General features: G+C 41.9%; 1 protein-coding gene across 3 annotated transcripts in view; it reads right to left on the reverse strand.

Moving 5' to 3' along the window:
• Positions 1-26,289, reverse strand: part of FLT1 (fms related receptor tyrosine kinase 1) — a 138,791-nt gene that overhangs the window by 43,595 nt on the left and 68,907 nt on the right. For 2 of the 3 annotated variants that reach the window (XM_073340752.2, XM_073340742.2), the window contains 3 exons: positions 25,358-25,472; positions 11,709-11,817; positions 5,059-5,349 (listed from right to left, as the gene is read on the reverse strand). In XM_073340752.2, the coding sequence (XP_073196853.1) occupies positions 5,059-5,349; positions 11,709-11,817; positions 25,358-25,472 (515 nt within the window). Of the gene's footprint in view, positions 1-1,960; positions 4,910-5,058; positions 5,350-11,708; positions 11,818-25,357; positions 25,473-26,289 lie in introns of those variants that run through there. The other variant, XM_073340762.2, reaches the window with a different exon arrangement.

Here is a 26,289-nt window from a genome sequence, read left to right on the forward strand (position 1 = left end):
AGTGTGGCTTAGTGATGCCTTTTCCTTTTGAGATAATTTCCTTTCATCAGTTGTAACTGGTTATAATACAGATCATAATGGAAATGATCCAACAACAGATGCTGTGTTAAGACAAAGCTTTCTGCATTCATTCTCTTACAAGCTAAAGTAAAGACTCTTTGCGATCTCAGGATTTTGCTATTTTCAGGAGAAATGTACTATGAAGTGCAAGATTTTAAATAGGTTTGAAGGGATCTGGTCTTTAGGTTAGAATATCCCTGAATTAGTGATAGCTTTATACAGTTAGATGTTGCATATATACTAGTCTGTGTATGAATAAAATTTACATAGTTTACTCACTGTGAAGATCAACTTTATTGTGAGACCTATTGAGTAAACTATCATACTTCAAAACCAGAGTGTGAGCACTGAATCACTGAGTTGTATACCCCCAAGTCTTCATATATCTTTGGTTTTTGTGTTTAGCTGAACTCAAGGAACCTTGGCAAAACCACATGACAGCTAGCCAAACACAGATAGTCCTTGTATTTGTGAGAAATGTGTCTATTTTCCCCAGGCAACATTCCCTCCCATAATGCAAGTGTCTAAAACACTGATCCCAGAGGCAGAAGTATGGGTTCCAGAGTTCAGTGCTATATAACAGCATATAATTCCTATTTTATATTAGCCACTTTTATAGATTAAAATTCATTCAAATGTATGAAATAAAATGGAGTTCAATGACTTTCTCGCTAGTGTTTTGGAAGCACACCTCGGCATGTTCTGATCCTGTCCAGCATTTACATCCCCCTCAACCAACGATAAGAAAAAACCTCAAAAGTTCAACAAACACAATATTAAGTCATCCCTGGGCACCCAAAGCAAGCAGACGATCCTGATGTTGTTTTCCTCCCCATCTCCAAACCAATCCATTTCCCCCTGCCTTCTTGCACAAAGTTGAAAGCTGGTATGACCAAGATCAGGAGGATAGCTCCAGAACGGACGGTGATTACACAGCAACAACTTTTCTACCACATTTGCAACTTCTTATATTATCCCTTTTGCACTTTGGTCCTGTAGAGTGCAGTGCATTCCTGCACAATCCTGCACTGCATTGCCGATTTTCTTGAATTCCCAGTTCCTGCAGGAACTGGTTGATGCTGCAATCTTTCTCTGCAAGGAAACTTCCGAGATTAGGGTTCACTTTTTCACAGCGACATATATCTATATGCTAAGATCAAGTACAGCATCAGTTTAGCATCTGACACATCCTTTGTTGGGAACATTATATGCTAATCTTTCAGGAGGGTGGACTTCATGATCCAACAGGTCTGTCCATTTCCACTATGATCCAACTACCTGACCTGATTAAAAACTCTCCAATACATTTCACACTAGTTCTTAGTCCATTTATATAATGTGTATAAACCCAAACGCACTGAAAGCTTTTCAGAAGTTCTGAAACAAATGACCTCTGCTAGACTTTTATCCCCTGAAATCAATTCCAACACATCTATGAACCATCTGTGTCTGATTTTTTTGTCTATGCCCAAGCTAGAATGTACATTCCTTGGGGCAATGACCATTAACTTATGTGTTTATAGTGTAACAAATAGTCTGTTCTTATCAACAAACAACAATTCCAGTGAATGAAGTTTAGATGTACATTCTTCATCAAATCTATATGCATTGGTATTAACATCAACCATGATTTCTCCCCATCCAACAAGATTGCTCGCTTTTCAGCTATGGATCCTGGACGTTTACATTATGGTTCCATTTTGGCAAAATAAGCTGACTATGAAGATGTATTGTTTGAAAATATGTTCACACACAAAAGCTGACAGATTTAAGTCACTTGGTCCAAGTTTTCTATTTATAAATAATCCCCACAGAACAACACAACCAACCCATTCAAAATGAAGTGTGTCAGGATGACAGAACAAAGGCAAATCACACATTCTGTAAGTTATTTCTGATTAATTTTAATTTGTTTATATCCATACACTAAAGACGGGTTTTCATAGTGAGCAAAACTTTCTTGCTTAAAACTTTGAGCCAGTTACCATTCACATATTTTTAATAATTTCTTTGACGCAGTTGGCGGGTTTTCAAGGACGTGGTTAAAACAAGAGGTTTCTCTCTCCAGACCACCTGCTTCTCTGGTTGATGCTGGAGTGAAGCCATAGGATGGGATTTTCAAAAGCACTCAGTGTTGGCCTAACTGTGCTCCCGTTGAAGTCAGGTAATGCTCCCATTGTCTTCAGTAGGAGCAGAGTGAGGTCACTGCTCAGCGCTTTTGAAAAATCTTACCCCTAATGCTGAATGTTGCACATTAGCATCATAGCCATCATGTCTCTCTGTGAGGTCATAAACATGGGCTGATGGACCAGTTCTGCCCTCAATCACGCCTGGGGAACCTCACTGTAGGCAGAATTTGGCCCAGTGGAGTTACATGGGGGTGTCACTGAGGGCAGAGCATGGCCATATGACTTCAGACTACAATGACTCAAAGTGACACTGTGGCTGTGGAAAAGCAAAATCCCTATTGCAAAACCAATCCTTGGCAATAGGAAAAACATGGAAAGTTGTTAGCACTTTTTGTAGAACTTTTCATTTCACATACTTTTACCTTAGTACACTTAATGTTCCTTTTTTATTAACCAGTTTGAAAATATAAATACACAGTTGCATTTTAACACTTGTTTTTAAAAAAGGAATATAAATTTAAATTACATAATTATTCTTTCTAAGTAATATGCTACTCAGAGGGAGTTAGAGAAACAGCCAGAAATTGACATGATTCTTCAGTTTAATCTGATGAGATCAGCACTGACAATAACTTTATCTCACCATCGAATGCAGAACCCTTTTCCTCAAACAGTTTCACTGAGGTTCTTCCATGCCTTCCAACACTGGCCACTACGCCCAGGCACTAACATAGCATTGTACAGCATCACAGCTGTTCAGAGCCTTGGCCAACACCATACTAGGAAGTGGCTATCAAGCTGTCCCTTTGGGCAATGTGGTATACATCATCACTTAACAGTTCCACGCAGGGACAGTTTCTAACCACGACATCGGTTTGTGACCCAGGCTCAGATCACCTGGTTGCTGCCAGCAACTGACTTCTACAAGCGACCACACTCTGGCTTCCAATTCCATTAAAAATGCATAAAGTCCTGTCATTGCAGTCCACCAGGCCACCAAAGGTTTTCTCAAGTGCAGCCCCATAAAGAGGGAGACCTGCATTGTCACAACAAAACAAGCTTGCCCCATTTTAAAAGCAATTACCATTATCATTTCACTTGCTTTTTAAGCATTTTTAAAAAAAAAAGAGAGAGAGAGAAAGAAAGCGACACAAATTCCTTTGCAAGAACACATTGTTTCTGGGAACCATCATGCTAATAATGAACAAAAGAGCTACTGTACACAAGAAGGCTGTAGGTGACATTTCAAGATCTAAATGATTATTCTTTTCTTTACTCTGACAACTTCCAGGTTACTAATTGTTTTCTAAGCATTTTAGGCTCCGTGAAGCTGGCATGATGGGGAAATGCTATTGTTTACCCTTTCACACTTGACAAAAGCAATTCCCACGTGAAAGACAAGTTTGGCCGTGGGACACAGTCCCAATACCTAAAGGAGGAAACAGTCTGGTGAGTTCCCAAGCACAAGGAGTTGTCATGTTGTCACCCTCTATTTTAGAAGCACAGCCACTTTGTTCCTTTGCAGTGGCTATTTTGGTCACTAAGGCTTGTTTTGTTATGGTTTATGTAAATCCTATATAAATGATCAGTCATAAATGAAACAAAAATTATAAAAGCTACATATTGTAAAAAAATAAAGTTATCAGATCTATTAAAAATAGTAACTTCTTCCGTATACTGCATTTATAATACACAGAAACACCTCGTAGTGAAATCATATAAAAAGGAAATGCTTAAAAGGAAGTTTAGATTACCCTTAATTCTCCTTCAGTAGTTTGGCCATTTCTTAATCCCCATAATAAATCCTATTGTCATCTGCATACCAAAAGGGAGGGATTTTTTTAATGGCCTTAATTTTAAATTTAAATTTGGAGGAATGTATTAAACATTTCACTGTGATGGCTTTAGCCTTGTCAATGGAATGAGTGTAGCACTTCTACTTTAATGAGATAATTATAACATTACAAAGTCCTTTATCCTCATGGCTGCCACAGAACTCTTGCTGATGTCCACAGGTCTTTTTTGGTAGTGCAGTAATTAACTTTAAAACTGACCAACACAGCAACGGGAAATCGACCTGGATTTATTTGGAGAAACAGGATTCATCTCTGTCAGTTTTTAAATCCTCATTATTAAAAATGATAAGATAGGTCTGTGCATTATATCAACATTTTTATTTCTTTCCTGCATCCACAGGGCCTTCCTCAAGAAGATACTTCATAAGATTAATGTACTTAGCATAGAAAATTATTCAAATAAATAAGCATTAGAACTTGCTCAGCAGGTAATATTTATAAATCCACCAAAATCCGATTGAAATAAAAATGTAGAGTCCAGTCAATCTCAAACTGAATTGTGCTCATTCCACACGTTAAAATTAACTTATTAAATGTCCATTGTTGACCAAAACCAGCAGTTTATAAAGTTAATCAGTTTATGCAGCTTTGACTTTCGAAGAGGCCGATACCAAAGTGGAAGATAAAACTGGTCCAAAGTTTTCATTATCACTCAGTAGGAGGCAGCAACGGACACAACAACACAACATACACAATGCAGTACAGGGGATCTTCCAAACCCCAACTTCCACCAGCTTTGCCAAAGCAGAACACACCCGTCTGAACTGAACTGGAAGCCCATGTGTTATGCTTTTGTTTCGCTACTCCTCCTATGTCCATACCCATTTTTGGAGGTGCACCACCTCAGAGCCTGAAAGGTAGCAACTGTAATAAAAAATCAAGATGATATGAGACAACTGTGACTTTTTAATGAGTCCTTTAATGTTTTACATTGTTTTGTGTTGTACAATCATTCCTTGTGCTTTTAAATTTGAGGATCCGAGAGTAAACAGCCTTTTTGTTGCAGTGCTCACCTCTAATTGTAACGTCTTTCTTTTGAAGCACTTCTTCCCCCGAGTATATGTTCCTTGCTCTGCAGGCATAGGTGCCTGAGTGTTCCAGGGAGACATTCTTGATGGTGAGAATGAGGGTAGTGGAGTATTCCTTAATGATGTGCTTTTTTGCTTTTGTTTGATTGTTAACTGTCCTTGGCAAAATCCAAGCAATGTCTTTGTACAGGAATTTGTTGACTGAACAGGACAATATCAGGTTCTCTCCTTCAATGGGCATTTTTTCCAAATTAATATAAAATCCATTTGGCACATCTGTCAAAAATCAAGAACACTTTTAGTTTATAGGAAAATCATGGGTCAAAATTAAAATTATTTCTATTTTCCTGTTAGCCTGAAGATCCTTCAGCTAATACAGTGGACCCTCGGTAGAGCATGCATCGTTATCGCACGGATTCGCATATAGAGTGGGCGTGGCGATGGAGCCCAAATTTAAATATTTAAATTGGGATCCATGGTAACGCAGCCCCTGCTATAAAGCGATCATATTTGATGCTGACTAGCAACTGCTGCAACTTCTTTGCTTTCCCCAGGATTCCGTAAGACCAGATTTAGATCTCAGCAAAACCAATGTAAATCAAGAGCTCTTGAGAGCCAAACTTACCTTGGAGGTAACTGGTTTGTTTTAAAACATTAGGCCATAATCAGACCTGCTGTAAGGAGGTGCAGCAACTTCCCTGGGCCCAACTCTTGCCCAAGGCATACCATCTAGCTCACTTGCGTTACTGCGCCACCTTATGCCAGCTCTGAATTTGACCCAGTGTGTCAAGAAATAGCAAAGTATCCACCTGAAATTCTTTTAATTTTCTTGCTATGAAAATGTCAGTGCTCAGTATAGGCTAGAAAAAGCCAAGCAAAACTCTTAAGACAAAATCAAGGAGGACCGTGAGACTCAGTGGGAGATGACCTATTTTTAACATGAAAGGATAATGTGCCCTCCGAATACCATAGCTATAGCTACTTTATGGTGTCACATTTGGGACATTTCCTAGATGTCACCAGTGAAGAAAAACACTTTTAAAAAAAAACAAATCTGAGGACAAAAGCAAAATTCACTAGATTCCAGTCAAATAATTTGTTTAAAGACTCCAAACTCCTAATATATGACACCTAGCATGAAATCTAACAGCCTGAGGCGAGCTAAGTAACATGGCTGGAATAATGTAAAAGAGTTTTATTTACTTTAGTGATTTGAAGCTTCCTGTGGAAATAGCTCCCAGGTTTCCTGATGGAAGATTTTGTTTATCTTTGCCAAGCACCATCAGGAATCTCAAAATAAAACACGTCTAGTGACATTGGGAAACCAGGGAGATAAGGCAGAGCCGTTCCTGTCTCACCCTCAGTAATTGCAAACACGCCCATGGGCCTGCTGTGTGCCAGCAAAACATCCCCAAAAGTAGGGGAAGGGACAGATTCAGGGGGAGGGGCCTAGTGCAGTGTAATTTGGCACATAGGAATTACTCTCAAGACTGCCCCAGTATCAATGAGCAGGAAGTCTTTTAGGAGGGAACACTCCATATTTTCTCTGCATAAGATACCTCCCTACAGTTATTTGATGGACTAAGGCAAAGGTGCACATTTAAAAACACATTGAAACAAAGCCTAAAATGGCCTCTGATCTTGACTGGCCCATAGGAAGGAAAAGCTATTCAAGGGCATATCAGATTCACTTCTATCAAGATTCACCAAATCACGTTCCCCTCAAGGGAGGGGTGTAAAGTTGCACCACTCATAAATCTCCCAAAGATACACATGGGAATTAAACTCCAACCTCAGAAATACCAAGGGCTCTACAATAATAAACATGAGGGTTTGACCCCATGTGTTCATCTTCAGCCCCTTACCTGTGCTCCCTTGTGCCCCCCCACCCCCGCCCCCATCCCTCTCTGTAGGAAGTAGAGCCCGTGGGGGTAAGTGCTGCCAGGAGCAGCCCCAGTGGGGATACTGAGAGCCATTGAACCAAACTGTAAACCTGTATATAATGGAAACCACTTCAAGCCAGCGTGTGCGGAAGCACCCCCAGAACCCCTAGTTCCAGCCCCCCAATTCCAGCCCTTAGCCTCTGATAACTTTCTAGCTGCTATTTCAGTCACTGTCAGAGAGGAGCATGTCACATAAAGAAACTGCCCCTCTCTACCCCAATTCTTCCCATTGCTCTAGCGCAAGGTTTCTTGCCACCTAAAAGACAAGGATTGACCCACACAGTAATTCAAAATAAGGGGCATATTGGAGAGGGAGGTATTATCTGCTTAGACTCTACTTGAGCTTTTCGCCATGTTCATTGTCCTTTCTGACCTCCCTTGCTGTGGCGGGCAGCTTCTGACTCTACAAGCGTTCATGTTCTCCTTCTCTGGATATTTTCATGTGAGACTTTCAGTCTTTGTGTAAGTCAGAGCCAAGTGAGAACAGCCTCCCAGCCCCACCCACAAAAACCAAACAAACCTCCGGCAGTCTGCAGAAAAGGACCTAGGGGTGACAGTGGACGAGAAGCTGGATATGAGTCAGCAGTGTGCCCTTGTTGCCAAGAAGGCCAATGGCATTTTGGGATGTATAAGTAGGGGCATAGCGAGCAGATCGAGGGACGTGATCGTTCCCCTCTATTCGACATTGGTGAGGCCTCATCTGGAATACTGTGTCCAGTTTTGGGCCCCACACTTCAAGAAGGATGTGGATAAATTGGAGAGAGTCCAGCGAAGGGCAACAAAAATGATTAGGGGACTGGAACACATGAGTTATGAGGAGAGGCTGAGGGAGCTGGGATTGTTTAGCCTGCAGAAGAGAAGAATGAGGGGGGATTTGATAGCTGCTTTCAACTACCTGAAAGGGGGTTCCAAAGAGGATGGCTCTAGACTGTTCTCAATGGTAGCAGATGACAGAACGAGGAGTAATGGTCTCAAGTTGCAGTGGGGGAGGTTTAGATTGGATATTAGGAAAAACTTTTTCACTAAGAGGGTGGTGAAACACTGGAATGCGTTACCTTGGGAGGTGGTAGAATCTCCTTCCTTAGAGGTTTTTAAGGTCAGGCTTGACAAAGCCCTGGCTGGGATGATTTAACTGGGAATTGGTCCTGCTTTGAGCAGGGGGTTGGACTAGATGACCTTCTGGGGTCCCTTCCAACCCTGATATTCTATGATTCTATGATTCAGTCACCCTAGCCCTGAAGTATCTGTTTGGAATACATTAGAAGGAAATCCTTTTCAGTGTCCTGTCTGTCTGTTCACACCATCAGCATTTTTTGGACTGTCATTTTTTCCCCAAGTGCGCTTTTCAACTAACACCAAAAACAAAAAAGGCTCTCAATTGCCTTGAAGTATAAAATGCTACCTGACGAGAACAACAGTCTCAGCCTGAAAGGGTGTACTTGCTAGAGTAATGTGTGAATCCAAATGAGTATTTCTGATCTTTCAAATTAGATGTGCTGGAAGCAGGGGAGAGAAGAACAAGCCCCTTTTAAATGTGCCAACAGCAGATAGCAACAAGTCGAGTTTAATTAAAGCAACCAAATGTCAGTAGACAAACAGGTGTTTATAAATCACACAGCTCAAGTCTCACAACACACCAGGAGTCCGAAGGACAAATACACCATTTTAAAAAACTGATTTAAAAGCTGAGTTTATATCAGTCTCACTACCCCACATAAAAAGGGTACTACCAGTGAAACCATGAACAATTTCCAGACAACAGTAAACCAACCACTCCAATATCCCATTTCTGAATGGATGCCAAAACCAAAGCCTTCAGGGGAAAGTCATAGCTATTCACCCTCTCTGCCATTATACATTCTACCAGGTAAAGTATGGTATCATGGAGCGGGTTAGGTTCCATTCAATATCTTCATAAATAATTTGGATAGAGAATACACCTATAAAGTTTGAGGACAATACCAAGCTGGGAGGGGTTGCAAGCACTTTGGAGGACAGGATTGGAGTTCAAAGTGATTTTGACAAACTGGAAAAATGGTTTGAAACAAATAGGATGAAATTCAATAAGGAGAAATACAAATGACTACACTTAAGCAGGAATAATCAGTTGCAAAAATACAAAATGGGAAATGACTGCCTAAAAAGGAGTAATGCAGAAAGGGATCTGGGGATTATAGTGGATCACAAACTAAATATGAGTCAACCATGTAACATTGCTGACAAAAAAAAAAAGTGAACACCATCCTGGGATGTATTTGCAGGAGTGTTGTAAACAAGACATAAAAAGTAATTCTTCCGCTCTACTCAGCAATGATGAGGTCTCAGCGGAAGTACTGTGTCCAGTTGTGGGCACCACACTTCGGGAAAGATGTGGACAAACTGGAGAAAGTCCAGAGGAGACCAACAAAAACAATTAAAGGTCTAGAAAACATGATCTACAAAGAAAGACTGAAAAAATGGGTTTAATCTGGAGAAGTGAAGACTGAGGAGGGACATGATAATAGTCTTCAAGTACATAAAAGGTTGTTATAAAAAGGAGGGTGAGGACAGGACAAAAAGTAAATTGCATCAAGGAAGAGTTAGATTAGATATTAGGAAAAACTTTCTATCAGTCAGGGTAGTTAAGCACTGGACAAATTTCCTAGGGAGGTTGTGGACTTTCCATCATTGGAGGTTTTTAAGAATAAGGTTAGACAAACACCTGTCAGGGATGGTCTAGATAACACTTAGTCCTGCCTCCGTGCAGGGGACTGGACTGGACGGCTTATCGAGGTATTTTCCAGTCCTACATTTCTATGATTTTTCTGCGCCCAGCTAAGAATCAATTCATACCCTGAAATATAACGATATACGTCATCATGCTCTAGTATCAGACAGTTAGGTGGGAGAGCAACTGAAGATGTTAAACAGGCAGGTATTATGGCACCAAAAGATCTTCTTCACTTGACTTCAGGGTCTTACACAGAGCATTAGGTGCCTAAAGAGATAGGGCTAGAGCACACAACTCAATGTCTTGCACATTGAAAGAGCAAGTACCCAGTAGGCTGACTGATGATTAGAATGTTCCTATTCACTGTCCTACGTTGTGTGTAAAGTCTCTATGTGACATATGTACAGACAACAACACAGACAGATTAGTGTCATTGTTTGAGTAAAGGTTTTAGCTTTCAAGGAAATGTACACAATTTAATGCCTGAAAGCAAACAAAAAAACTATGATTCTAGAACTCTTAGTCAGCAAATACTCCTGCCATATCTATTAATAGAACAAGTAAATATTTTCCTTTTTCATATTTTACTAATAACCTCGCCATGTGTCACTTATCTATGTTCACATTTCAATGACTAGTTCTGGTGTTTTATTACTGAACTTCTATATTTATAGACAACCAACAGTTCCTAAATGTGGGAGTGTATTATTACCGTTGGTCAGAACATTTCAAAAAGTGTAAAATGTAATTCAAAAACCAGGGAGGGGCAGCATAGTACCAGCATTATTTTCATTAATCAGAATGACAGGCAACAGATCAACAACAAAACCGATTACAATATTAGAGCAAGAACAACAACAAAACATGCTTAATTAAAAATGTATCCCCTTTTCAGCTGTGAGGTTATGGCAGGTTTCTCATTTCTAGTATTTTTAGTATTAAAGATAGATTGGCCTGTGGTTTCTAAAATATCTGCTATTAAATGATTAAGTCTCATTTTCTTTCACCAGGATCTTTTCCAAGACTATACGGGACCATTAATGTAAGCCTCACATCCCATGAGTCCACACTTGGTAAATGCATCGTGCAACAGCCAAAGCAAAACCTTCAACCAGAAGGTAGCTCCTTTGCAATGTGATCTTGCTACGTGATGGTTGATAAATTGTGTACTGGCTATTAGTGAATTCCCATTTATTTTCTTAGCTCTTGAAGTCACAGCATTTACTCCTTAAAGTCCTGTTCCTGCAAAGACTTATGCACATGCTTGACTTTATGCCATTGAAGTCACTAGAATTACTCACATACATAGTTAAACACATATTTAAGTCTTTGCTGGATATGGGCCTATATTATACAATGGTATCTTCCTCAGAAGGGGATAGTAGAATGCATTAGGTCCTATCATCTGTGTACAAAATACTCATTGGTGTCAATGGGAGATACACCTGCAAAAAGATGGTCAATTGTGATCCACCGGCCCTGGTCCTGCAATGTGTTCCTGAGGTAGGCAGATCCCTATGCCTGTGCTGAATTGCATTGACTTCAATGGGGCAGCGGGCAGGCACAGCGTTCTGCTTCCAGGGTACCTGTTGCATGCTCAGGGCCATAGTTGGCAGAAGCTGATACATAGTGTGAGCACACCTGATGCTGCCTGAGATGGGTTTCACAAATTATAAAGTAACATTACACATGTGCCGACTGCACTAGAAAAAAGTCATAGCAAGAGACCATTATTTTCATGAGCAATTTGCATCTTCATTAGAAAGCTGATAATGGATCATGTGTGCTAATCCCATTTTTAGCAGCCAAGTCTTAGCAGTTCTGTCAAAACCCACCACAGAAGCAGTGAAAAATATTACATTAGTTAACATCTGCCTCCAGTAAGTATCACACCTAGGGGAAGTGTAAACCACATGACATCCTAACAAATGCAACATTCTGACCAGGGTGGGTGTTTAGTTACTGAACGGATTGTACCTTACCTGTTACATAAAAGCTAATGTTTCTTTCAACATTTCCTACTTTATTGGAAGCCACGCAGCTGTAGATTCCGGAAGATTTGGCTTCGGCTACAGCCAGAATGCTAGCAGTCTGTGAAAGCAAGAATAGTTTGAGCTCATGTTAGATTAAGAAGTTGTTTGAACCCTTTTTTAAAAAGTTCCTATTGACATTAATATGATTCAGTTGCTCCATTCATTCAGTGGTGATTAGTAGGAGGTGTCACCATGTCAGGCTCTGGTAATGATGGAAAAATAACAGGAAACTAGCTGCCCAGGAGACCACTCCATTATCAGAATCACTACAATCCAAATCTTTGCATGTGCCTTTCAGGGTGATTTATCTCATGCTGCTGATGTAATAACGACAGGTTATAAAACATGAGGTGTGGCATAGCATGCTCTACCCCAGGAGGCTGCCCGTGGGTCAGTCAGTCAACAAAGGGAGAAGGTGAGGAACGCCTTATTTGTTTGGATAATACTGGGAAAATGAAGCTCCATTTCATAACAGATGAGTTTGTGGCATCTTTCGTTGTTTCTTGTAACTGCTACGAGAATGAGGGCAGGGGCTGGACAGACATTACTCACCTCTTCCTTTTTCACATTTTTTTCCTTTTGGATTTCAGTTTTAATACAGTTAATATAGTAGCAGTCAAAACTCTGCTTTGATGATCTATGCCTCTATTCCGCTATTCTGATCACACCATCTTAGAAAGCCTAGCACACTGAATGCTTTCCTGAGGTGATATAATTTGTACGAGCAGATAGCTGAAGGGCATGGCACAGTAACATCTAACATTGCTTCAGAGAAAAACGTTACACTGATGCCTACACGAGGGAATACCATGCATAGTGGTGGATGGATGGTCTAGTGCTTAGGGAACTGGTCTAGCCCATGGGAGACCTGGATTCAAGTCTCTGTTCCACCACAGACCTTCTGTATGACCTGGGGCAAGTCTTTTAGCCTCTGGGTTTCAGTTCCCCATCTGTAAAACAGGGCTAACAGTACTTCCCTGCCTCACAGGGGTATTGTGAGGATAAACACATTAAAGATTGAGAGATGTTAAGATACCATGTTAGTGGGGGCTCTAGAAGTACCTAAGACAGAGATTTTGGGGAGGGGGATTCCCCAAATAATGATTGGTGGTAGTCTTAATTTCTGTTATTTATTATTATTAATTAATATGAAACATGGTGCTATCCAAAAAGAGCGTGGGCATGGTGCTGTGTGTGTGTATATATATATATATATATATATATATATATATATGTAAGAAGGCTCAAAGTCTAAAAGGATAAACAGACAATGGGTAGGGAAAATAGGTACAATGGTCGTGGCTGATCACATCCTGATAATTCAGTTTAGCTCCCCAGTTGTTCGTCAACCCAACCATTCTTAATTTATTTTGCACAGGCATCATGGTAGAAGTAGGTTTTGAGAAGAAATTTGAATGCAGACAGAGCAATGGGACTGCAAAGTGGTTCAGGAAGGGCATTCATTTTTTCATGCCACCTCGAAAGGAATGGCATGGATAAGAGCATGGCGATGGGTCTAAGGAAAGCAGATAAAGACATGTTGAGCTGGCGTTATTGGTAGAGTGGTGTGATAGGCAGCAATGAGAAAAGATACGTCTATGTCGATTAACATGTTTGAGTTTTTTAACAAAAATTATTGTAGTGCAGTTAATATTTTCTTCTGTTCATTCTGTCTGTAACTAGAGTCATGAGTCAAGATCAACAACATTGCTCCTTACTGAGGCATAGTGACCTTCTACATCGCCTCACTAAGTGCTGGTCAAACATGCTAAAAACAATGTTTACGAACTGTGATGATTTGGGGGTCTGTTTGTTCAGCTTATGAATTCTGGTTGATGTTATGAAGTGGTTATTATGAAACTGTTGTATCAGGGAATGTCTCTGTGACTGGGGAATCCAGCATTTGCTAACAGGGCCTGTAGCATGTCTGACAGACCAGGGACAATTATCAGTCATTAAACTTTCATAGCTGTATTCAGGTGAAAACACTTTGGGAGAGTGGGTTGGCTGAAGCTGAGAGAAGCTAGCTCTTCCAACCTGTCTGCAGGGCGGGGAAGCGGAAAACCCCAGCAACAGAACAAAAAAAACCAGGTGTTCACAGGGGGCCATAAAAACTCAAGGGACTCAGAGACACATAGGAAGCTTTGGGTAGGAGAGAAAAGCATGCTTGGTGGGGCGGGGAGACAGGTAGAGGGGTCCTGTTTAACTGTGGGACCAGTCAAGGTCAGAGGCAGCTAAGTTATGTAGAGAGAGATGAACTACTTGATTTTGAGGAGAAGCCATGAGCTGCAGGAGAAGGCTCCTGAACATCACAGAGGACTCTCCCCAAGACCAAAGAACTCTCTAGAGAAGAGAGGAAACTGAGGCAGGATAATGCATACAGATGTGTTTGTTATTTTGCCTAGATCTGTGTATCTTTCATGCTAAGTCAGAGTAATCATGTTTGGAAGTCTGACTGTGTGTCTCTGTTGGCTTGCACTCTCATGTGCTCCTGAAGAGTGAAGCTGTAAATCCAGAGCACCCACAAGGTGGAGTTCTGGGTGTGTTTAAGATATGGGGGAGTCTGAGGGGTCAGGACTGTTCCCAGGAGCTGGGCAATTGGCTCACTGAGTCTCAGCTCTCAGAAGGGGAGCTAGACAGAGAATCTGATTCCAAGTGTGTGCCCAGAGACCACAGCCAGGAGCAGTGTCTGGACTTTGCTCACTCTCAAGAGGCTTAAAGCACACAGGGCCCACTGAAGTGGGCCCCAAACACAACAGTCTGTTCAGTGCTTAATTTGAGCCAGGGCTTGGCAGTTCATAGTCCCAGCTCCTCTGGGCTTGCTCAATCAGTTATGAATGTAAAAAAATTGTTTGAGCCCGGCACCTCTTTCAGTACAAATTAAGCACTGAGTGAGCTGGAGCTCACGAAAGCTTATGCTCAAATAAATTTGTTAGTCTCTAAGGTGCCACAAGTCCTCCTTTTCTTATTGTGGATACAGACTAACACGGCTGCTACTCTGAAACCTGAGTCTGGTGAGTGTCCAGCCAGGGGAAACTCTAGCCAGGTTACGTGTCTGTGACATGAATATAAATTCACACTCTGCACTAGCAAATTATAGAGTTACAGATAACTGAGGCCAGGTGGGGCATCTATGATCTTCTAGTCCATCCTCTGGGATACCACGGGCGTTCTAATTTCACCCAGTGATTCCTGCAGTGGGGGGGGGAAGGGATTATTTTCTCTGCTACACAAGCCAACACTTTCAGGCTCAATAACTTGTGGCTGAACTAGATCATCTGTTTTAAAAAGACATCCAATCTTGATGTAAAGACTAGAAGTGGTGGCAAATGTACCTCTTCCCTGGGTAGGTTGTTCCAACGGTCAATTGCCTTCACCGTTAAAAAGTTACATCTTATTTCCAATTATATTATTTCTAACTTGGCCTTTCAGCCATTTTCCTGCTAGATGAAAGAGCCCAATAATATCAGATATCGTCTCTCTGCATAGGTACTTACAGATCAAGTTGCCTCTTACATTTCTTTTAGATAAGTTAAATCAGCTGAGATCTTTAAGTCTCTCATGATAGTGTATGTTTTCCAGCCCTTGAATTCTTTTTGTGGCTCTCCTTTGAATCCTCTCTAATTTTTAAAGGTGTAGACATTAGAGCTGGGAGCAGAATTCCAGCAGTGGGCTCACCGAGGCTATATCACTTGATATTATTTCACACCCATTTTGCATAGATGTAAACAACTACACAAAGTACCTGGCAGGGGAGAAGCAGGCCTTGGTCTCTGACTCTACTGGTATCTGATATCTATTTTATTAGACTGAAGCTCATAGTGTATTATTCCTGAGCCTGAGGCCTATATGGTAAATACGCCTTCTGCAATTCCCCCAGTTTGTGGGAATTAATTTTATCATCCAATACTTTGTCTGACACAATCAGGTCTCATTTTTAAAAGGGAAATTTCCTCTAAAGCATAAGTTTTCTTATTCCATCAGACTTAGATATATTAATTATACCCGGGCAGAGGCCAGTGCACTCCTTTAGATATGTATATAGTATTACCTCAGTTATTGCCTTAGGTACTTGTAGTGTATAGGAATAAGACCGTATCCCTTTAATATATTGTCTGTGAGTCTTCTAATGGTGCACACTGTGCTCTGTGTTGTGAAAGCTGTCTGAAAACTCTCAAAAAGCAGTGTGTACGTAGCTAGTCTTGGTTTGTGTATACTGAGTAAATAGCCTTACTGGGGACCTATCTGAGCTTTGTGTTTTCTTCATAGTGTTGCGTAAAGAGAGTGTTTGATATTGACTTCATGTCATCTAACTCCTTCAGCATCTGACATTCTCTGCAACGTGAAGAGGTTTAGAAATTGGCCGGAGCAGCGCTGTCTGCACAAGAGGACAACACACAGCAGTCAGATGCCACAGCTAACTATGACAGGGTAAAGGCTGGTATCTGCTAGCTTCCACCAACGTTTATCTTGTATCAAACCAACCCAGGCCAATTGAAGTATTAAGTTCTAAGAAACAAGGCACATTGCCAAGTCAGAGGCTGGGGAGATTATTCTCCTGTTGCTGCTGCCATCACTAGCAGCTGAGAGAAGAGGAGATCCTGAAAGCAAGGAGAAGGCGGAAATGGTGGGTGGCCATATCTGAGGCTGATGGGGAGGAGGATCAGGAGTGCAGGCGCACTGATTAAGAGAGGTGACAAAATCTTTGTAGGCAGGAGGAAGCACAGGTTGATTCCTCCCCTCATGCTGGCGGTTTCTACATTAAAGTCCCATTCCGCGTAAGAGCCTGTACAAAGGACTCACACTGTTGAGATGGGTGGCAGAGAAGCCAGAGGGAAATGGTTGGCAATTTTGACAATTTTCCTGGGGAAGATAGCTCCCTCCCTCCTAAAAGGTCTTTACATGCACCTCCGCTGAGGGGGAGACCTTATTGTGGGAGACCCTTGTCGAAATACTGGAGCACATCACTGTGTTGTTTTAATTGTGCCAGTGATGTTACATACTTAATAGGTTTCAGAGTAGCAGCCGTGTTCGTCTGTATTCGCAAAAAGAAAAGGAGGACGTGTGGCACCTTAGAGACTAACCCATTTATTTGAGCATGGCAGGAGGTATCTGTGTCAAATACCTGGACAACATGCTTCACCTTCAGAACAAACATTGTTTTCAATATAAGAAACACCTACTGAAATATCTCTGAATTGAATAACCAGACGTGGACAAAAGTCATGGGGACCCTTTTTGTCCTAAGTTTGTGCTGTCAAGGCAGGTGACTTTGTTGCTCATAAAGCAGAGCTGTGTCTTCAGCAGCACCACAAGCAGAACACACTATCCCCTTGAAAGAGCAGTGGCAGGAGCAGCCCTAATCATTTTGCTGGCCAGAGCAGAAAACATTTTCAGCGCCCCGCCCCCGCCCCTCTTCCCCCCGAGTGGTGAGACAGTGCCTCCTGAAAGAAGGTGCCCCAAAACAACCGCCCTATTTGCCCCCCCGTAGAACTGGCCCTGCATGATTCTAAAGAAGCTGTAGTACAAGCAATGAAGTATTCCTGGACGCACCCATCGGGCCCTCTTATTCAATGCCATACGGCTAATACACTAACATTTGACTCACCGCCTCTGTGGCACCTGGCGGGAGGGGATGTCAAGGAGCCGATGGCAGACAGAGCTCTGCAACTGCATGTGCCAAGTCATGCTTTTCTACATGTGTCAGACTCTAGGCCCTGCCCAGGATGCCCCTCTGAAGTGATTCTTTTAAAAGTGATAACAAATTCTAGTAGCACTGAGGAGGATGGACACCCCAGAGAAAAATTATGTGTGGTACATTGAAAATAAGGCAAACTAAAATCCTGCAGTAATGCTCTTAAAGTAAATAGTACAACCCATGGCCCAGATCCTCCGAAGAGCTTAAGCATATGAGTAACTTATGAGCATAGAAGCAGTCTTACTGAAATCAGTACGACTGCCACATGGTTATAACTGCCCATATTCTCCACTGCTTTGCTAGGTGTGAACCAGAAGAAACAAAATAGAGGGTGAACTATCAGAAATACTTTCATTTGTTAGGATCGACTTTATATAGACACATTTATGGCTCCACAACTCGTAACACACAGGATCCATCCCTACCTTCTCAAAATATTAGCCTAATTACACTCTCCAAAGTGATGTATTATTTATCTAATGTACGTAAGTGTTTAACACATTTTTATTAAACTACTGTCCTGCACGAGTTTGTATTTTACACTGCAGTGTCACAAACTGTAATGGCACCTACACATCTGTGACCAAAGATGGTATCATCAATCAAACTAAAGAGGGACAAAAACAAGAGTAGTTTTAGGTTTGGAAAACCTTTACGTTTGGGTGTTTAGTTTGCATTTTATCCTAAATCCTGAAGTCAAGTGGCTTTGCCACTCATAAATGATACGTCCATCCAAAACGTATGCCAATAAGGTGCACAGATACTAAGGTGATAAGGGCCATGTAAGTAGCTGGATGGATAGATAAATAAATAAAACCTTCATAACATACCACACTACACGGTCATGTATTAATTCTCGCTAAATCATATATTATCATATATTGCATAGCCAAACACTCCAAAGTTAGTAAATGCCAGAATTAAGGTTTCCTGTGTAACCTTAATTTGGCCCTCTTGTACATATGCACTGTGATTTAGCTTTTAATTACATGATTACATACTATTTTTTTCCACAGGAGCCCTGCGTCGTTCAGTGCACAATGCTCATTTAATGAGCAGTTATTCAATAGTTTGTTTTCTCCTCATTGTTCAATTTGTGGCCCCCATGCCTTATTTACTGCTCATTATTCAATCCTGGTCCAAAGACAGAATCACTCATTTCCTCATGGGCTTTTCTCTGGCACGCGTCACTATAATATTTGAGTGCTTCACAAACTTGAATTAATTTTCACAAGTCCCCTGGATAAGGGGGTGGTATTATCCCCACTTCACACATGGGGAACTGAGGCAGTGAGAGTTTAAGGTTTAAAGTAGCCAGTAATGTTGGGTGCCCAATTTGAGATGTTGAGGAGATGATTTATCAGAGTACTTAGCATTACATAGCACTGTCTATGTCCAAAATACAATTCACGTTGACTTCATCACAGCTGCAAGCACTCAGCACTTCTGCAGATCATACAGCAGGATCTCATTAGGCACCCAGAAAATGAGGAACACACAATTAGTGGCCACCTGGGAAAAGTTTAGTTTAAGTGACTTGACTAGCATCACATAGAAATTTTGTGGTAGAGGAAAGGACAGAATCCATTTCTCTCAGGCATTGTTCAACTGCGTTCACCATGAGACCATCCCTTCTCTTTCTGAAACCCTCTGCCTCATTCCCGACAGACCTTCTAACTTCTGCAGCAAATGAAGCAGGGGTCTTACAAACAAGAGTCTCCTTCACTACAAATTCCTGAGTCATCCTCATCCCACCCCATGAGGCAGGAGTCCTGTCGGAAAAACTAGTATGTGATCATGTAATTGAAGACTGTATCATAATGCATAATACACACAAGGGGGCTGAATTAAGGTTGCACAAATAGCCTGAACTCTGGCATTTCCTAACTTCTAAGTGCTCTTAGTGTCCTTTTAACTTAGTTTGTGTGTGTGTGTGTGTAATTCCCAGCTTTTAGAAAAACAAACTGAAAAACAGTAGTTCTGTCTTGTGGCATCATATTGACAGCCCCATGGTTTCATCAGCAGGGTTGGAGCTTTGAGCCACATAGCACAGCCATCTGACACTTGAGCTAAGAGAGTAGCTCACAGCAGTAGTAGGTTGTAATCCTCTATGTGGACCAGTGGACCAGTATTAGAGGAGATGAGACACACTCTTTCTCAGAAGGCTTCACAGCTATTTGCTGACAGCAGATGAATGGAGAGACTCGGGGATCTTTTGTTCCATTCCAGTCTCTGGAGGGGAGCATGCTCTAGTGGAAACAGACTCTTTTGCTCCAACCTGTCCCTGCCCTGTTTCTTTCCCAACTCTTGCTCTTTGTCCCAATCCCATTTTCCTTGCCTACATAGTCCCAGTCTCCACTCCTCAGACTTCTTATCCCAGTCTCCTTGCCTAGCAAGTCCTAGTCTTGCTACTCCAGACTCTCCATTCCCAGTCTCCTTGCCCAGCCTTTCCCAGTTCCCCCTACACCCCAGTCTCCTTGCCCAGACAGTATACGTTCCCCACTACCAATTCTTCATCCAGTTGGTCTTTCTCCTCCCTCTGGCCTCCATACATGCTCCCCCCCTGCCCATAGAATCATAGAATATCAGGGTTGGAAGGGACCTCAGGAGGTCATCTAGTCCAACCCCCTGCTCAAAGCAGGACCAATCCCCAATTTTTGCCCCAGATCCCAAATGGCCCCCTCAAGGATTGAACTCAGAACCCTGGGTTTAGCAAACCAATGCTCAAACCACTGAGCTATCCCTCCCCACATTCGCCATCCCCACTGGCTCTCAGTCCAAATTTTCCTTCCTGAGATCCTTGTCCAATCTCAGAGTTCCTCTCCCCAACCACCCAGGGCCTTGTCCCAATCTCTTTGCCCAGCCAGTCCTAGTTCTTCCCACACACCCTGGCTCTCTGTCTCTCCTCCTTCCTCACCTCCTTCCCCACACCCCGCTGGTTCTCAGTCTTAGTTTCTGCTCCAGTTCGCAGTCCCAATCTCCTTGCCCTGCCAGACTTTCAGTCCCAGTTTCCCTCTTCCCTGACAGCAGATGAATGAAGGCCTGCCAGCCTTCAACTCCAGTTTCTGCCCTCACCCCCAGTACCCTGTCTCCTCTCCATTTGAATCAGGCAGCTTTCTCCTCCACATTATCATGGGAACACCAAAAGGCACAGCCCTCACAAGAAACCCCTCATCTCTGCCATATTTCAGGTCCCTGCCTCAAAGCATGAGGGAGTCAGAGCTTTTGAAAGAAAAGGTTGCCAGGATTTTTTAACATGGGCAAAACAAGTTATTTCCCCAAGCCTCATTCTTGGAAACAGCTGAACTGTTTTGGCTGAAATGTTCAAAAACAAATTCATCCTGTGGCAAACACGTGGAATGAAAAATTTCAGGCCAAACAGTTGAAGTTTGGCAGTTATATGCAACTGAAAACAGGGTCTTATAATGGGAAGTGTCAGGCAACACACACACACACACAGGGATAGATTAATGCACCATTTCTTACTTTATTTTTATTGCAGGTCACCCACATATTGCCTTTGCAATGAGTTGTTGCTCCAGTTAAGGATAACTGCCAGTATTAGCATTGCATGAAATATAGCCCTAATTTTAGCTGGGAGCACTCATAACTGATGTTTCTTAAGAACTGAATGGATCAGTTTATATGAAGAATCTAAAAATAATCTGAGTTATTACACTGTAGAAAATCAATGAGAAAGTCCAATGTGAGAATGAAAACTTTGGGTGTGGGAATTGAATCACTTGAACAGTTATTTGATGATTAAGTATTATTGCTTACATCATTGACTTATTCCATTATACCACTCAAGTTTCTCAATGTCTGTTTAGAGAGGTTTCAGCGGAAATGTTACTAAAACACTGTCACAACCATGGTTTCTCTGTGTCACTAAATGAATAATGTCGCACACCCTTCCTGTGTTCTTTTACCCATGCAAAAGGGGGAGGGGGGAGGGGGGGAAGGGCGGGAAGGGCTAAACTTAATAATAAACTAGAGGTTGCATTTATATTTCCATACAGACAACAAACCAACTCACTGAAACAAAAAGCCAAACCAATGAGAACCATGACCTGATATGGCTCTAATGCTCTATTTACACACAACGTGGACAGAATTGGCAACTCTTCCTTAGGCAAGACCCAAACACTTACCTTGATTACCAAAAATAAACCTTTGAACATGCCTTGTTCATCTCTTGCCTTAATTACTGTAACTGTCTTTGGCCTCCCCTGTCTCAGTTTTCCTCTCTCCCTCTATCCAAAATAACTATCCTTTCAAGTTGCTCTAATCATGTTTGTTGTTCCATCCCTCAGTCCCTTCACCAGTTTCCTCTGTCATTTCACATCAGTTTTAAGATCCTTGTTCTCAGGTGCCCAGCTCCATCCCAGCTCACTCCTCAGCTCTTTCCTCCTTGCTCCATCCCATCCAACTTTCCACCCTGTCCTTTAAGTGCTGCCTTTGTCTACTTCTCACACTGAGCTTCATGCCTTTTATGCTTGGAAATAGGAATAGTAGGAACATGGATGTATCAATACAGAAGGTATTCAGAAGTTCTCTGAGAGTTTTTTTTAAAGTAACAGCTGACATTGTGATGAAATGTCATATCCAGTCTGCTTAGTTCTGTGAATGGGCTCAACATTCCTCCCAATCAGGAAGCTTTTGTCTCAACTGTCTCCACTTTGACTTTGCTTTGGAACACAATGAATGAATTTTTTAACTAGATATGTCAGTGATTCTAATCCTACACAAGTTGACTGCAAAGACAGCAAAACCACAATCTCTCCTGGCAATAAAAATGTCTGACTACTCTATGTCAGCCACGTATGTAGAAATCAGGCAACGTAAGACTTGGCAAGAAACTATGCCAAGGGCCAGAGAGCACATTTAGAAGAGCTATCTGTCCTCAGCCAAACAGGGCCCGAAGACCTGGGAAAAGCAACTCTTCAGAGGCAAGGAGAACTTACACTGACCTAGCTGGAGCTAACCACCACATTTCAAGAAAAGATTATTTGTGCTTCAGATGGCTCATAAAAATTACAGAAGCCTCCTTATCAGCTCCCTTTTTGCTATCAGCATTATAGCTAAAATGCATGAAAAAGTTTGGCAGTAACTCATAACTCTGGTGACTTCTAAATGCTATTCTTTTAGTGCAGACACGTGGCCACAAAGCAACCCCACACAGTCCATTCTGGGATTAACAGCACGTTGGATAGATAAGGAGAACAACTGTGTTTCATTGTAAAACTTTCAATAATACACACACACAGGAACCATCATTTCAGATGCACTTCTGGGCATGCTTCAAAAAATGGCTGATTGCCAAAGACTTCAAACAAACTCTGCAATCCCGCAGCGAGGATCCATTATTAGCATCTTCCTCCAGGGAGGAACTTATTTGCCGTGGGCTGGAAGTTGGCCTGACATTTAAGCCCCTCCCCTTCCACTGTCTCCAAAAAGCACAACACACAAACAGATTAGGTCTGGCTATTGCACAGCTGATTCAATGTGTGGTGGCCAGGTAGGACCACTTTCAGCATGGCTAGATGCCTGCTGGAACATAATTGGGTTCTCACTGTCTTTTGTTCATCGTATCCCCACGTGGAACAGCTTCCCTCTTCCTGTGCCCCAAATGACTTCCTTTTCCTCTTTCAAAACCCTCCTTAAACCATGTTTTTCATGTAATCTTCCAATTCTAGCCTCTCCCATCTTTGCCTCGATCCTTAATCATTTGCACAGTCCCTGGCTGAATTGGACTAAAAGTCCCACAGGGCCAGTAACCATTCTTATATGTACAGTGCCACGAACACCTTTGGGAACATATAAATAATACAGTAGTGGTGGAAGTCACGATTCCCAGGCCTGATTCTCAGTTATACTAATCCCCATTTATATTGTTCTGACAGTGGACAGGGGTCTTAAAGTGGGTGTAGCTGTAATTCATGCACTGTAAGGCCCTTTTACACAGCCACAGCAGAGTAAAGGGAACTAAGGGTATGTCTACACTGCATTTTATAACCTGTGGCAGCAAGTCGCAGAGCCCAGGTCTACATGGGCTCATGCTATGGTGCTATAAACCAGCTGTGTAGGCGTTTGGACTCAAGCTGGAGCTCAGGCTCTGAAGCTCAGTATGGGTGGTGGCACAACACATATGCTGCTGATTTTAGTGTGGTAGTATGAGCCTGAATCCATAGACCCGGACTCTGAGACTCGCCACTGTGGGATTTACAACACAGCGTAGACGTAGCCTTAGTGTAACTGAGAATGAGGGCCCCTGTGTATGTCACCTGAAGTTTTATGAAGCCCTTCACAAATATTGGGAATTAAAGGCACTAGGACAGTGGTTCTCAACTGCGGTCCACCGCTCGTTCAGGAAAAGCCCCTGGCTGGCCAGGCCGGTTTGTTTACCTGCCGCGTCCTCAGGTTCAGCCAATCACAGCTCCCACTCGCCACGGTTTGCCGCTCCAGGCCAATGGGGGCTGCGGGAAGGGCGGCCAGCACATCCCTTGGCCCGCGCCGCTTCCCGCAGCCCCCATTAGCCTGGAGCGGCAAACTGCGGCCAGTGGGAGCCACGTTTGGCCAAACTTCCGGATGTGGCAGGTAAACAAACCGGCCCAGCCTGCCAGGGGCTTTCCCTGAACAAACGGTGGACCACAGTTGAGAACCACTGCACTAGGATAAGGTTTTACTTCTTTGTAATACTATCTGCCATTATTGCCACAAGTCAAACTAGACTGTAAGACCAGATACAGTGCTTAGCTTTTCTAGTGGCAAACTATGTTAATAGATTTTAAGGACAGAAGGAACCACTGTGATCACAGGTCTCATCTCCTGCATAATACAAGCCCCAGAACCGCACTGAGTGATTCCTGCATGTAGCTCAATAACTTGTGACTGAACTAGAATATCTTTTAGAAAGAAATCCAGTCTTTATTTAGACTTCAAATGATGGAGAATTTACCACATCCCTTGGTAAGCTGTTCCAACGATTAATTACCCCGATCTTAAAAACTGGAGCCTTACTTTCCATTTGAATTTGTCTAGCTTCAACTTTCACCTATTGGATCATACTATGCCTTTGACTGCTAGATTAAAAAGCCATCCCACCATCAGCTCAAGACATATCCTAAATGTCTCATCTATACTTTAAAAGCATTTAACCCTTTAAGTCTCTCACTGTATGGCAAGTTTTTCAGACCCATAGTCATTCTTGTCGCTCTTCTCTGAATCCTCTCCAATTTTTCAACACCTTTTAAAAATGTCTACAGCAGTATTCCTATAAATTAGTATTCCAGCTGTGATGAGAGCAGAGTGTGCTATACTCTTATCAAAAATAAGAGAAATTGCACAATGGCATGAAATGGAGTAAATATCACATGAAATTTTGGTACAAACCTAAGCAAAGTGTAACTTTAGATTACGCTTGTAAAGTTATTGGTCCCATTGGTGCTCTATGTTCTCACTGGTCTTTTGACACTTTCATGTCTTCGTCACATTCCCAGACAGCATCAAAGTGAAAATGTAAATGTTCACACAGAAAATGAACTGTGAGTTGTAATTATAAGTTGCCCCTTCATGCTTATGTTCAGTTCTGACAAAGCCTATAGGCCCAGGGCTACCAACAGTTATTCTCATCCATAGTCCCAAAGCCTTTCATAGGACTAGGCACAGAAGGAAGTACCTTTTTGCAGCACCAGCCCCTATATCTGTAAATAAAAACCAAACTCTGTGTGTGTCCGAGAGAGAGAAAGAGAGAGAGATGCATGTACGCAGTCCTTAAAATTTAAAACATTTACAATACCATGGCATTCAGTTATTCAGTGTTAGCTCAATGATCTCTTAAAATACATCCCCGGATAGTGCCTTAGCATCGTAGTGATATGTTTGACTCCTTCAACCATACCTTATTCTTTCCCTCTATCATTGCCATGTGTTGAGTGATGCTCTGGATTCTGTTCCCTGTGCTGCTGCCACTTTTCAAGATGAAAGGTCCCTCGGTGTTAGAGCAAACTTCATACCTATGGACAGGAGCAATCAAATGCTTCTCTTAGCAAAATGAGTGTGGAATGAACAGTTGATTCTGAAGAACAAGTCGCTGTCCTAACCGCCTGCTGCTCCTAAGGGACGTCAATGGGAGCTGTAAGGGCTCTGATAAGCTGGCCAATTACATCTATGCTTCTTGATATCATTGGCAAACATGGGCTGGAGGCTGAAGTTCAGATCCAGATCCAAACTTCCCCCAAGAGCGAAAGTTCTTTTGACTCTGTGTTCTTGTTTGACCCACAATAGAGTTGGGCTTCAGGCGTGAAATTCAGCTATAAACCAGAATCTGAACTGAATCAAAATTTGGGACTGTTTGGGCCCAGTATTCTGATTCCAGTGTTCCAAAGTTTGAAGCCCACCGTTCTGGTTCAGCCTTAGCTTTAATTATTATTTATATTATTGTAAGACTTAAAATGCTGACAAAGTTTAAAAACTTCTGAGGTCAATTTTTTAAAAATGATTCCGATGCAATTTCTTTATGTGCAGGTTCTTTTGGTTATCACAAAAAATATGTCACAAGCTCTGATTTTCTTTGTTTCAACAGATTATCTTCCACGTTATCTTTCAATTTACAAATGGTAAAATATCTACTGCTGTGACTTCCAGTTTACTAGACAGGCAATAAAACTACAACCAAATAATCTTGCAAATTAAACAAAATAAAAAGTTCTATCTAACTGCCAAAGGGTTTCAAAAAAATTTTTTAAAAGCTGAATTAAAATCATACTACATTAATGCCTTACACTACAAATCATCTTTTAATCAGAACATGCAGATGTGGCATGGTGGAAC

Source organism: Lepidochelys kempii, chromosome 1, assembly GCF_965140285.1.
Source record: "Lepidochelys kempii isolate rLepKem1 chromosome 1, rLepKem1.hap1, whole genome shotgun sequence".
Lineage (NCBI taxonomy): Eukaryota > Metazoa > Chordata > Testudines > Cheloniidae > Lepidochelys > Lepidochelys kempii.